We start from the raw sequence: 13,185 nt of genomic DNA, 5'->3' as shown, positions 1-13,185 counted from the left end.
GGGAAAATTCAGCTCAGTGAACCTATCGAGTTGTTTGTGTCTTCTTTGTGGTGGGCTCTGTGGAGTAAACACGTACTGACTGTGGGCCTTGAGTCAATGGACACATCTTTCTTTGCCCATGTGTTGAGGTGGCCAGACTCCATATAAGCATAGCACTGAGCCTTGCCTAATATATTTTGCTTTGCAGAAGACTCAGTAGCCTGGAACAGAGCTGCAGTAGCCTCAGCTTCTTGGTGTCCCACTGATTGGAGGTTCAGGTTGAGCAGCCTCATGCCTGCCAACAAAACGGTGTAGGCAAGTCCTTAGAGGGCTGCCTGTTCCATTCCCAAGTTCATGTTTAATTGCTTGCCTTTTTTTTGTTTGTTTGTTTGTTTTCCTATGCTAAGCCCTTGCTATGTCAGAAACCATCTCATCTCCATGGCCGTAATGATAGGTGTTGGTACTGTGCCAATGTAATGACAACCTTGACTGTGCTCCCACACCTCTGCGTACTGCCTAATCAGTCTAAATAGAGGGTTCTTGTGTGTCTGCTGCATGGTGGGTCTCTGCTTCTCTGCCTTCATGCCAGCAAAGATCTCTGATGTGGAAATGCAAAAAATGCCAGAAAAAAAGCCTGCAACAAAGGAAACCAAGTAGGGTCCAGATCCTCCCTCTGAGCTGAGGAAGGAGGAGTTTAGTGGCAGTAGTCTGGCAGATATTGGGTAGTTACCCAGCTAGTCCCAGTGATGCAGAGAACTAGATCAGGAGAGGTTGTGGCATGTCTGTTTGTTCTTTATGTTGTAAGATCAGCAAATCTTTTGTGTCAGACAGGAGAGGAGAACCATTCCACACCAGATTTTCCAGCAAGGACCCCTGCATTTGAAAAAATGCCTTGTGTAGTAGCATAAGAGTAGTGAAGTGGTGGGTGGTATGACTGGATGCTGTGTCACTAGGAAGGATATACATCTTGTTTTTTCTTTGCTTGCTTCACCTTCTCCTTTTCCAGATGGATGTTTGTAGTTGGTAGAAGATTTTCACCTTCTTTTCATCCTCCAACCTTCATCACCACCATTACCAGAAGAGCTCATTTGCAATTATTCTAGTGTAGGCACTGCCTTCTGCTATTGCCTCGTTAATTATCTTCAAAGTTTCACAGCAGATATGAAGGGCCTGATCCTCCTCTTGCAATCCACACCTTTTACACACCTGCTTCACCATGGATATCAGAGTTGTTACCTGGACTTAACACTGGTGTGTGTGAGAGCAGAATCAGGTCTGGGTCAATAAGAAAAAGATCCTGGTCTTCTTTTCTCTCTATTTGTATGTGCAGTGCGATGTGAAGGTCAGGTGAGTTGACAGACAATTAGCAGGAAAGTTCTTACCATGAAATTGAGCTGGTAGTGTTTGCTGAGCATCTTTTTTTTTTTTTTTTAATGTCTCACTTTCTCTCTTTCAGAACATGGAAAAGGTGCTGGTCCCTTCTGTCACATTAATTGTAGGCTGTGGAGTATCTTCGCTGACACTTTTGCTGTTGATTATCATTTATGTCTCTGTTTGGAGGTATGGCTTTCATTCTCTTCTCTTCTTGTTGGGGAAAGTAACTGTCTCTTGATCTACATGGATCCTGGAGGTTTTGCTCTCTGGTTTTGGGTGTCTGGTGCCTGAGGAAGAACCGTTTGGTAATGAATGGGTCCTGCAAAAAGTCATCATGGTGGCATTGCTGGCATTGTTCTTTCCTTTTAGTGCCAGAGAAATTAGTACAGTGAAATCAATGCCATGACCCCATGTAGTCGCATTGTACCATTTTCAAAAGCCATGTGCTGTTTTAGATGCCTTCATATACCTCAGGAAACCTTGTTCATGGAGATGTGGATGCACACTGCCTGCAGGCAGTGTGCTTCAAGTTATTCCTGTTTGGATCTTTGATAACATCAAAACATCCACGACCTGTTATGAAAACATCTGGCCTGAAGAACTGACAGCACTTCTCAGGAGCTTAAGGATGATAAACCACATGGTCTAAATAACTGTCCAACCTCTTAGTTATGTTGTGCCTTTAGCTTCAGATGCATATGGGATTCCTCAGTACATCCCATTGCAGAGAGCTCCTGTACGCCTATAAGCAGGTCAGGTGTAATCTTAAATTGTATCATTTATAGAGGCTAAAGTGATTTTTTGGCGAAGTTTTATTGAAAAAATGCCCACATTGGCCCGTGTCCCTGTTACATACGTTTTGGTGGACTGTAGAAGCTGGAGGAGCCGCGGTGCGTGAAGGATTCTCCCCATATACTGCATTGAACAAAGTGAATTTAAAATACGAGACCCGTGCCTTTCCTAAACCCATGGCAAACATGCTGAGAGCTTCATGACTCTACGCTAAATAAAACAAAGAAAATCAGAACCAGGTGAATGACTGTGAAATTGAAATGGAGCAGATACAGAGAGTATATGGTTTGGATATGATTGGTGACCCTTTTGGGAGAAGGGATCAGTCTGAAGCTCTTATTTTGTCAAGTGATTCATAGTATGAAGGAAAGGGTAAACTCAGTTCAGAGCTGTGAATTGAGATAACTTTTTCTACCCTGTGATAGAGGAAAAAAACAGAACAATAAAAAATGAGCAAAAATGCATCTTTTTTTGTTGATACTGTGACAGTGCATAGTGGCTAGTTAATTATGGCAAGTGCTACAAGCTGAAGACTGATCATAATAACATTTATCTAGAACTCAGGTTTTTCCGTGCCTGGGGTATCATTGGATGTGCTCAAGTCCTTGTCCTCTCCTGCTTTTCCTCAGGCTGGGCAGCACTGGGCAGCGCTGGTAGGTGACTTACTGGTGTCACTGGTGTCAGGATCAAGTGGAAAGTTAGGCTAGAAGAGTAAAGAGCAAGTGTTCGAGCCTCACCCTCTCTTTCCTGTCAGAAACAAGTTCAGGATCTGAAACCCTAGTTCATACGTGAGGTTGAATCAGTTTGGAGCATGCCAGAGTCATTTGGAATAACAGGATGTATTTTCTTCCAGGAGTGTGCCCCTCAATATTTACTGTTATTGAGGACAGTAAAGTTAATTGCCTGCCCTGTTTAAAATACGCTCTTTTTAATTTCTCATTCCAGCCTTTGCGTTAGGGCTATGCCCAAAATGATCAGCATGAATGGGAGACATGTATATGGGAGGCTTGAGTGGGCATTTGTGAGCTAGCCAAGGATGGACATGCATTTCCAAGTGATCCTGAGACCAGCTATATCTTGGTTAAAGGGCTCTCTATCCTAAGTCTCTTTGTGTAAATATTTGTAAAGCATGATCAAGTGATCTCTAGAATTTCTCTTTGGTGCGCTGAGTTTGTTTCATTTCTTCTCTGTAGATCATGTTTTCATGTTTTCTGAACTTCACAGCATTCCTGTGGCTAAGCCCTGAGCACTCTGTGTGTCCTTTTTATTTTAGGCATAGCTGCTGGACATGAATGTGCTGTCCTGTTAATGGGCTCAGGAACATCATACTCAAGTCAACATTATCTCCTGGCTCCTGCTTTGTTTTGCCCTAGATGTTATATAGTCTGATAGAGAACCGCTGGAGGAATGCTTAGAAGTGGGATCAGCAGTATTATTCCAGCTGCTGTTGCTAAAATACAGCAGTAACAAAGTGGTTGTTTTTCACCATGCAGGGAGAAACTCCTCATACCCTAACTGCCTGGTCTTCTGTGGAGAGCACTTGCCAGAGCTCAGCTGTTTTGGGGAGCTTTGGCTGGGAAATTTCTCATTCAGACCTCTGGACAAAGGCATCTGGAGCATGCATACATAGACTCAGCTTGAGTATGAAACACTTCTGATGAATAAGCTCACTGAGGCTGACAATTTGGAAACTTTCCCAGAATTTTGCCCAGCTAGGGTTTCTTTATACATGGGAAGCAGAAAGAAAGGGTGGGGGAGAAAGAGGGAAAGGAAGATGGTAAAGAAAAGGGGGCAGAGTAAAAGGGAGGTGATCCCAGCTTTGGGCTGCATATCAGGGATGAAATTAATTTACCCTCCGCTTCCCATTCAAAACCGCCAAATAATGGTTGCTTCTTAGTGGTACCTACTCAGCCATCGGCATGAACGACATGAGCTTTTTGATGCAAGCGATCATTTCAGGCACAGCCAACTTGGCACAGTCTCATTGAAAACTGGACGTTGTCTCTGTTTGACGGCTGTTGGTGGCCTGTTGGTGGACTCACTCCAGTTCCCAGTAGACAGATGGCTGCAAAAACTCTGCTGCAGATGGTGCATCTCTGGCCTTATTAGCAGTCTCAACAGAGAGGTCAGTGACACAGTGGGCCATAGAAGTGGAGTGACCTTGTTACATCTCGCCAGTGGCTGTCCTGGGTCACAGCTGGAGATACGATCTGTGTGTGGGCTACGTGCCCCGCTGTCCATGTGGAAAAAGAGGGGGAACTGAAAGAAAAAGATCTTCCCTCTTGAAAACTGAAAAACTGGGCAGAAAGAGAACTGTTCAAGGGTCAGAACAGGTGAAGTGACTTAGTACTGTGTTTCTCTAAGCTTGGGTTTGCACCACTCCTTTCAAGTAGCTCCTTGACACGGTGGTGTTTCAGGAGTGTTTTCCATCCCTGAACTCACTGCGGTTCAATGGTTCAACAGCCTCTTCAGTCAGTGACCTTTCCGTAGCATGGAGATCGATGCTTGCTATTGAATAGCTCTTCCACCAGCCCATCAGCATGTGGGGCACGGCAGACCTTTCTCACTGGCCGTGGCTGGGTGAATGCTGTATCACTGAAAGATATCAGCGTGAGCTTTTCTCACTCCCTGCCCATCAAAGCCTGAGGATTGATTTAGTGGTTGTCAGTGAGCTCTCAAGGGGCTTTTAACACTTTAAACCCAGGAGCTCTGCCTTTGCCAGAGATGCTGGGGCACTAGGTGGCCTTGGTGGGAGGTAGCAGGAATGAGTAAGTGAGTGCGCTGAGAAGGATGTCTGTACGCACAGTGAGAAAGCAAGAGTGACTCAGTGTTTGCGGAGAGGGAGGGAGTGTAATGGAGACGGCGAGACAGACTGCAGGGTTTTCCCCACCTTCTCCATCTGTCTTGGTTTGCACAGGGCTTCCCCACATCCTGCAGGACCCAGGCCAGAGCAGAAGTTCCCTAAATTTGTAGTGAGACTTCCCCTGCTTTGGTGGCTGAGTACAGCATGTTTTGATAACTAGGCAGAGTTCATGTATCAGCCAAGGGGTAGTAAGACAGCACCCTCGAGCAGCTCTACCTTTGCTGGAGATGTCTCCACTGGCAAAACCCATCAAGTTCTGTGTTTTTTCCCTCTCTGATATGAGTTTCTGACTTTTTTTGGCCAGAGGGTCTGGATAGTAATGGTGATTTCTTTCTGTGGAACATCCTGAGTTGGAGAAGAGGAAATGGAAGAAAAAAGCAAGCATGGGAGGAGGCCATCTCAGCATAATGGGGAACTTCTGGCTGAGCTGAAACATAACAAGGAAATGTTTGATAACCAGGTCAGACTAACAAGGAGGACTATAGAAGCATTGCCCATGAATGCAGGATACAATAGGAAGGTCAGACCTCAGCTGCATTTGAAACTGGTAAGGGATGTGGAAAGTATTAAGAAGGATTTCTGTCGGTACACCAGCACCAAAAGATTGCTCAGGGAAGTGGTGGCCCAGTGTTGAATGGGGCAAGTAACCTAATGGAGAAGGAAGTAGAAAAGGTGAAGATGCTCAGTGCCTTCATCACTCTGTTCTGCTGGCAAGGTTTGCTCCCTCGCACCCCAGTTCCAGTAACTAGTGGCAGAATCTGGGGAAGAAAGTACTGCCCACTGCAAGGAAGAGAGCACTGAAGACCATTTAAGTAAGATGGACTTTTATAAGTCCACAGGACCAAATGGCATGCATCAAGTGATGTTGAGGGAGCTGGCTGGTTTTACTGTGGAGCCAGTATCATCTGGGGAAGGTTCCTGATGGCTGGAAGAAGGCAAATGTTACACCCTGATTTAAAAAGGGCAAGAGGAGGGTCCAGGGAACAACTGGCTGGTGAGCCTGGTCAACAGCCCCTGGTAACATTAAGAGGCAAGTAGTTATAAAGGTTATTTCCAGGTAAAATGATGGACAAGAAAGCAATTGGGAATAGACAGGGCAGATTGTGCCTGACTGACCTCTTTCCCTTTTGTGGTGGGATGAGTGGTTGTATGGACAGTGGAGAGAAGCAGGTATATATTTTGACATTACCAAGGCTTTAAAACAGTCTCCCATACCATCTTTGTGTCCAGACCAGGGAACTGTGCACTGGATCGGTAGCTTCTAAGGTGACTTACTGGGTAGAGTTTGTACAGGCTTAAAGTCTAATGGTCAAAGGTTTGAAGCCTAATCAGGAGCTGGTTACTAGCTGCATCTGACAGGGGTTGATACTATGGCCAATATTGTTTAATGTCTTCTTTAATAACCTGGATAATGGGGCAGATTGCACCTTCAGTAGGTTCGTGGGTGATGCCAGGTTGGGAGGAGTGACTGATATGCTGGAGAACAGCACTGCCATTCAGAAGGACCTCAAAAACCTAGAGATATGGGCTGGAGAAATGGTGCAACAAAGATAAATGCACAGTCCTGCACCTGGGACAGAATAACAGTGTGGTGCAGGATGGGCTGGGGACTGACTGGCTTCCTCATGCCTCCACAGGGGAGGCTCTGCAGGTCCTAGTAGGCAACAATTCAGAAATAAATGAGCAGTGCAGCCATGTAGCAATGATGGCCAATATTATATTGGGCTATACAGCCAAAGAGTATAGCCAACATGTCAAGTGAATTGATTATTCCTCTCTGCTTGACACTCTTGGCAAGTGTGCCAAATACTGGACTTCCCCAACACCAGAGATGTCAGCACGCTGGAATAAGTCCAGTGGATGCTTAGGGAGCTGGAGAGCATAATGTAAAAGGAGGCAAAGGGAACAAGGCTTGGTTAGCTTGGAGAAGAGAAGGCTGTTAAAGAGGAGTTACGGAAAAGTCAAGCAATTTGCAGAGGTATACAGCGAAAGGTCTAGAGGCACCAGCTGCAGCAGGAAAAAAATCCAGCTGGTTACTAAGAAAAACAATTCTTCACCGTGAGATCAGTTGAGCGCTGTTACAAGTCATCCAAGAAAGATGGTGGCATTTCTGTTCTTGGTGATTTTCAAAACTCGATTGGACAAGACCCTGAGAAACCTGATCTGGCTTTGAAAGTAGCCCTTTTTGGGGGCAGAGGATTGGACTGGGAACTTGAGAGGGGTTTCCCCAACCTAAATTATTCTGATGATGTGACTCTACATGTTCTGAACCCACATCTTGTAATTTGGAGGTTCAGGGATCTGGGGAACAGGATGGACTCGCAGTGCATGAAAGGAAGCACGGAGAAAGGAGAGGCTTGTTTAAGCAGGGGAAAAAATCTGAAGACAGCTATATTATCTTCCCTTACATTCACATGCAGTCTATACTTATGGTCAACTCATTTCTTACCTTTTTTGACCAGAGGAGACTTTCAAAGTGCACACTAATGCCAATTGGATCATAGTGTTGCTACACAGATTTATTAAATCTCATTCCCACCAGGACAGAGTCCAGATCTCCCTTTCTATCCCCTAGAAGCTGCTGACTGGAGACAATGTTTTACTTCAAATTGCTTTACAATTTTTGATTTTTGATTGCTTTACAATCAAAGCGTAGATTGATGGCTCGGTACCCTCAGCCACAAATGGAATAGGATCCAGGTGATGCACAGCATTGTATTAAGCCCAATGAAATGGGGAAATTTGGGATCAGATTGGCCATGAAAGGAACCAGAGTCTTATTTTGCAGGCAGTCATCCTGGTTTCTAGCTGAACTAGAAGCCTACGTTTTGTACTCCGTTCTGGGGTTGGGTGAGTTTCAGGGAGAACTAGCTATAAACCAGATTTTCAACACGGTTTAAGTTCAGGCTAGTTTGCGTCAGTGACTTTTCTGTAATCAGGAAAGCATATCCTCAATATTAATGTTTGTCTGAAGGTAAAACTCAGAGGGAAGTTAAAATCAAAGTTTTGCAGCCTTCAGCAGGTCTGAAGCACAGATTTACCCTTGGCAGAACAGACACGTGCAGTAAACTCGTCCTGCTTACATAGTCAGAAACTCAAAACTCTGCAGCCAAAGCACGACCAACTTGCTCTTGCTAAAATCGGTTAATGAAATTACATTCCTAATATAAATAGTTGATGTGCTAGAATATAGGAAATAATCCTGCATTAGCCTCCAAGGATGAGCTGCTTGATTAATAGATCTGTTTCTAATTTCTGTAAGCATCAGCGTCTACTCTTCACTCATCTGGCATTCAGGCAGGGCACTTGACGAATCACTCAGATTATTCACGTGTATGAGTGTTGGTATGGTCAGGTCCTGAGTCAGTCCCTGAGGGCTTGCACTTTTGCAATTCCCCTTGAATTTTATTAGGTAGATAAAAGCGCCTTCAAAGAAATTTCCCTCTGCAGCCTGTGGTTTGAATTAATTGTTGGGCACATACCTCAGCAGCAGGTTGGTGCTGTGCTGCGTATTGCAAATCAGAAATGACAAATAGCTTGCTCATGCAAGGTGCTGAAGGCAACAGCTTCCTAACCTGGATCCCTAATGTCCCAGACCCACAGCTGCAGTTACTTATTTGGCCTAGTTTTGGGAAGTGCCAAACCTCTCCATCTGGGGTGGGGAGGGGGGAAGCCACAAATACTTCTCACTTCAGGATGGGTTGTTAGGTTAAACAAAGGGGAATGCTGAATCACACACACTTTGTTGTGAAGGTGCATGCATTCGTGATCTGCTTTCATCACCAGCATGCCTGTGGCTCTTCTTATTTGGGATTTTTTCCATGTGTTGCCTGTCTGTTTTCTTGTAAGCTCCTTTTCAAGTCCCCTTTCAAGTAAGCAGAGCTGAAGAAGACTTGAAGCACTCTACTGTTTTAGGAGAGGCTCAGACTAGGGACCAGACTGGCCCCTTGTTTGTTGACTTATGCTCATAACTCCAGCATTGATGGGGGAGGATGGAGAGATCTGTGGGCTGAGCACTGCACCGGAGCTCTCCCCCTCCCTTTCCCCCCTGTTCTTGTCTGTTTAACATACAAGATCTGCAGGAAATGGGCCATCTCTTACCATGGCCTTCTGTAGAGCCTGGCCCAGTGCAACCTGCACCCGGTTGATGCTTTGCAGAGGTAACTTAATGTACGTTGTGACAGGGTGGATCTCCCTCCCCCTCTTCTCTTGCTGCAGGTATATTCGCTCAGAGCGCTCTGTCATTCTTATCAACTTCTGCCTATCCATCATCTCCTCCAACGCTCTCATCCTGATCGGACAGACCCAGACCCGGAATAAGGTAAGAGATCAGTTGGGCTTTGTTTATTTGTTTGCTTTTCCCGTGGTTTAGCACTGAAATGATCCGTTCAGGCAGCTCTTCCTCATTTTTCCTCCATCTGTTAATTAGCGACATGTCAAAGACACAACTAAATGGCAGATTTCTATTTTCTCTCTCACTCTTTCTTTGATAATTTGTCAGCATCCTCAGGGCTTTGATTAAAACCAATGTGATATTTTTGAATATCTGCCTAGAGTAGCTGGCACACGGCACACTAAAGAAACATGGTTATTTGCAAGGCTTTAACCATTTTATTTTCCAAAAATTACAAAGAAAGACAGATTGAGAAAAGGCTTTAAAAAAACCCAACAACAACAACCAAACAACACAATATCTCAGCTTTACATTTATTTCTCCAGCAACTTTTATACTCGGAGCTTAAAGCGCTTGGCAGATGTTAATGAACACAGCCACAAAAACCACCTTTATTTGGGTTAGGAAGCATTGCCAGACGTGCTGTGCACGCTGCAGAGCTGGGGACCGCGAGGGACTCGCTGTGGATCACAGTGTGACTCGAGCAGTAAAGGCAAGACATAACGGGGATTTTCAAGCCAAGTGCCCTGGTTTCACGTACATGCCTTCCCCCATTACAGACCCAGCTGGAGAGGCACATGTTGCCTGTATGACTTTTCTCCAGCTAGCGTACTTTTAGTTTCCCTGTTGGCAGCTGGCATGACAAATCACTGCTCATTGTTAGTATTTTCCAGTCGTACCTTTTCCCGTCCCCACAAGTGCTTCAACTATCCTAACTCTGCTAAGCAGAAAACTGAGGCAAGAAGCATCCTCCACTACTCCTGCTGCCACAATCTCAATCAGAAGTAAAAATTTAGGTTTTAGTTAATAATAACCAGTGAATGGCCAGTTTTTTCAAGCCTCTACTTTGGCAGCCAGAGCATGCTGTCACTTTTGGAAGCATTTCTGCAGAGAAGCCCCAGGGTTTACTGAATCACTAACACTCATTTCTGTGGAGGGCTGTTAGGGGTAAGTTGTTTTAGCAAAAGCTCTACAGCTGTTGAGTCATGTGTGTGAAAAGAAGTGTGGAGACATGCAGCCAGCCAGCCCTGCTGCTATTAAACAAGTGCCTTTCAGAAATTAAGTTCGTGAAGCAGAGCTGCCTTTCATGGCCAACATCATTGGCAAGAGGTGGAGAAGGGGTGAGATAAGTTCTTGCTTTCCCTGGGTGCATCGTCTGCAACCCCAAGTGTGGGCTAGGAACTTCTTTCCATAGAAAGAAATACTGAGGTATGCACGATATGGCAAACCATGCCTGGACCACCTCTTTGGTTATTCTTCTTCACCCCAGGACAGGAGGTGGATGTCTTCACCCTCTCCCACCCCTTTCAGGGCACAGTTGTGAGCTCAGGTTCTCCCTCGTGCTTTTTCTCACATTACTCTGGGTGTTGACTGTCAGAGCTGTTAGCAGGGATTCAAAGCTCCGGGCTTCGATTGCATGAGGCAGATTAGCTCTTTGCACATACATATGCATGAAACACCATAAATAGAAAGGTTATTCTTGGATTTCCGCTTAGCCATCTAGTAAACAGTCTCTGGCAGGGAACAGAGAAAGAAAACTATACAGAGAAGAGATGAAGAAGTGTAAATTAGGATTTTATTCACATTCAATTATTGATAATGGAGCATCTTAAAGTGTTGGTGATGACTGATTTATAATAGCAGTTACTTGGGAGACTTTCTACAGTATTAGTTTCCCTGGAAATGCCAAATTCTCCCTTGATTTCCATCCATGTAACCTCAAAGACAAGATTCCACGCCTGGATTTGCTAAGCTTTTTGAAGATGAAAGGCATGGGAAAAGGCTAAAAAATTAGTGTCAGCAATAATGTGATACAAAAGAAATTAATGTTTCATGAACTGTCCATGTCTCAAAGGCATGGCTACATGCTGCAAGGAAACAGATTTTTCCTCTTAAAGGAAAACAAGGGCTAATGGCCTTGACAGACTGACAAACTCTGCTAGATCTTTCTGCAGCAGCTTGGGACATCATATCCCTGTGCTTAGGCCTTCACGGAGGTGATTATTTTTCCTTACAAGGAAGGAAAAAAAACCTGCAGCAGGAGTAGAAGAAGCAAATACATGCTTGCCCATCAGCTCGCCAAGTTCACAGCCTGGTTTCAGTTGAGACAATGGGTTTATCCTGGCCCAGCTAAGGTGTGCATATTTCTTTTGTGCTCCCCTCCTCTCTTCTTCCTTCCCATTCTATCAAAACTACCTGATTGAGAAAAAAATACCCAGAAAATGTATCTCTGGTGTAAAATTGGAAAGCAAAGGTTTTCTCTCCCCTTTACAAACTGCTGGCACACTGGGCAGAACCGTGTTTGTGCAGAACAAACTGCTGGCACACTGGGCAGAACTGTGTTTGTGCAGAACAAAACCAAAGTGGTAAAACAAATAGTTTTGTATCTGATGTTAAAAAAAAAAAAAAAAATGTTGTTTTTTTCTAAAATAACAGTTTCTTAAAATATATTCCAGAAAGCATCCTGTGTTTTTAACTGTTTTATGTATGTATGTAAGCTGATGAATAACAACTACCTTTTTAGGATTCTTTTAAAATGTGAAAATTACTTGAAATTATCATATTGAGCTGTGTCATTTGTACTGAACTGCCATTCAGAATCTGTTTATAGGCAGAATGCAAAGGGTTTTGGCGTCAAATACAAATGTGGAACAAAAAGACAGTTCCTGTCTCAAAGAACACAGAGTCTTACTTTTATTCACAACCTCTGATAACGCCAGTTTGTGCCAGTGTATGAATCGAGAGCAACCCGATAAAATCGTGAAAAAAGACACTCCATGCATGAGAGCTCTGTGTTAAAAGATGCTGGTGGATGAAAAAAGAGGAAGGTTCATTGACTGTAAACCCAAAGTCCATATTTCCTGATATAACTCAAAGCAGAGAAATGCTTTATTATAAACCTCCCCCTGCCCTGAATGCCTTAAGCCATTTTTTTTTTCTCCAGAGTCACTTTTAAAGTCTATTTGCTCTCCCTTCTCCTTGGGAGCCACTGAAGTTTCTTTCCATCATTTTCTTCTTGAGTACATTGATTCACAGTTTCCAGCCCACAGATGGTGGAAAACTGGCAGAGTTAAACAGAGCGGCACCAATTTGCACCAGTGAAAGATTTGGCCTTGCTGAGTTAAAAACAAAGACGAGCTTGTCAGCTTTCCAGTCCATCTCCCTGGCACTACAGGATTGTTCTTCATAATGCATTTGCTAGTACTTTCCCCAGTTTAATTTTAAATGGCTTAAGCTCCCTACGTTTCCCTTGAGACATTTCCCTACCGAGTAGTAGAGATCGCCATTATGAAATTCCTTCCAATGTAGTTTCTTTGGGGGTTTTAGGTGTTTTTTTTTGTGGTGGGTTTTTTTTGTGGTTGTTTTTTTTTTTTTTTTGGTTGTTTGTTTTCTCCCTGTCTGCTAGCAGTTATATGCTCTTGGGCAACTTGCACTACTCATGTTTGCAGTCCTTACCAGCCCCTGGCAGCCGTGATTTCACCCAGTTCTCATGGCTTAACTCTTTCGTTCAGTGATCCTTCCCTGGCAGGACACTGTCTAAATTGCCCCTCTCTGATTTAATTTCTATGGCTTGGCTGCCAATGACATGGTATTTTGCAAATCTTTTGAGCTGAGATTAGTGCACGGCTTATTAACTGCTTCGTCCTCCTCAAAAGGATCATGGCAATGGTTTTGATCATTATGAAAATGAATATGCCTTGCTGAAGCCAAGAAAGCACCAGGATGGGATGCAGGCTCAGACTTCAGCAAAAATCTTAGAGCTCATGCTGGAAAGCAGCTGATT

The 13,185-nt window shown here is 44.2% G+C and overlaps 1 protein-coding gene across 6 annotated transcripts in view; it reads left to right on the top strand.

The window, feature by feature from the left end:
- ADGRB1 (adhesion G protein-coupled receptor B1) overlaps window positions 1–13,185 on the top strand; it is a 295,067-nt gene that overhangs the window by 223,782 nt on the left and 58,100 nt on the right. For all 6 annotated transcript variants that reach the window (XM_056332736.1, XM_056332735.1, XM_056332733.1 and 3 more), the window contains 2 exons: window positions 1,436–1,539; window positions 9,227–9,329. In XM_056332736.1, the coding sequence (XP_056188711.1) occupies window positions 1,436–1,539; window positions 9,227–9,329 (207 nt within the window). The remainder of the gene's footprint in view (window positions 1–1,435; window positions 1,540–9,226; window positions 9,330–13,185) is intronic.

This window comes from Falco biarmicus, chromosome 3 (genome assembly GCF_023638135.1).
Source record: "Falco biarmicus isolate bFalBia1 chromosome 3, bFalBia1.pri, whole genome shotgun sequence".
NCBI lineage: Eukaryota > Metazoa > Chordata > Aves > Falconiformes > Falconidae > Falco > Falco biarmicus.
Note: the sequence above shows the minus strand (reverse complement) of the source record. Positions and strands in the feature narration are given on the sequence as shown.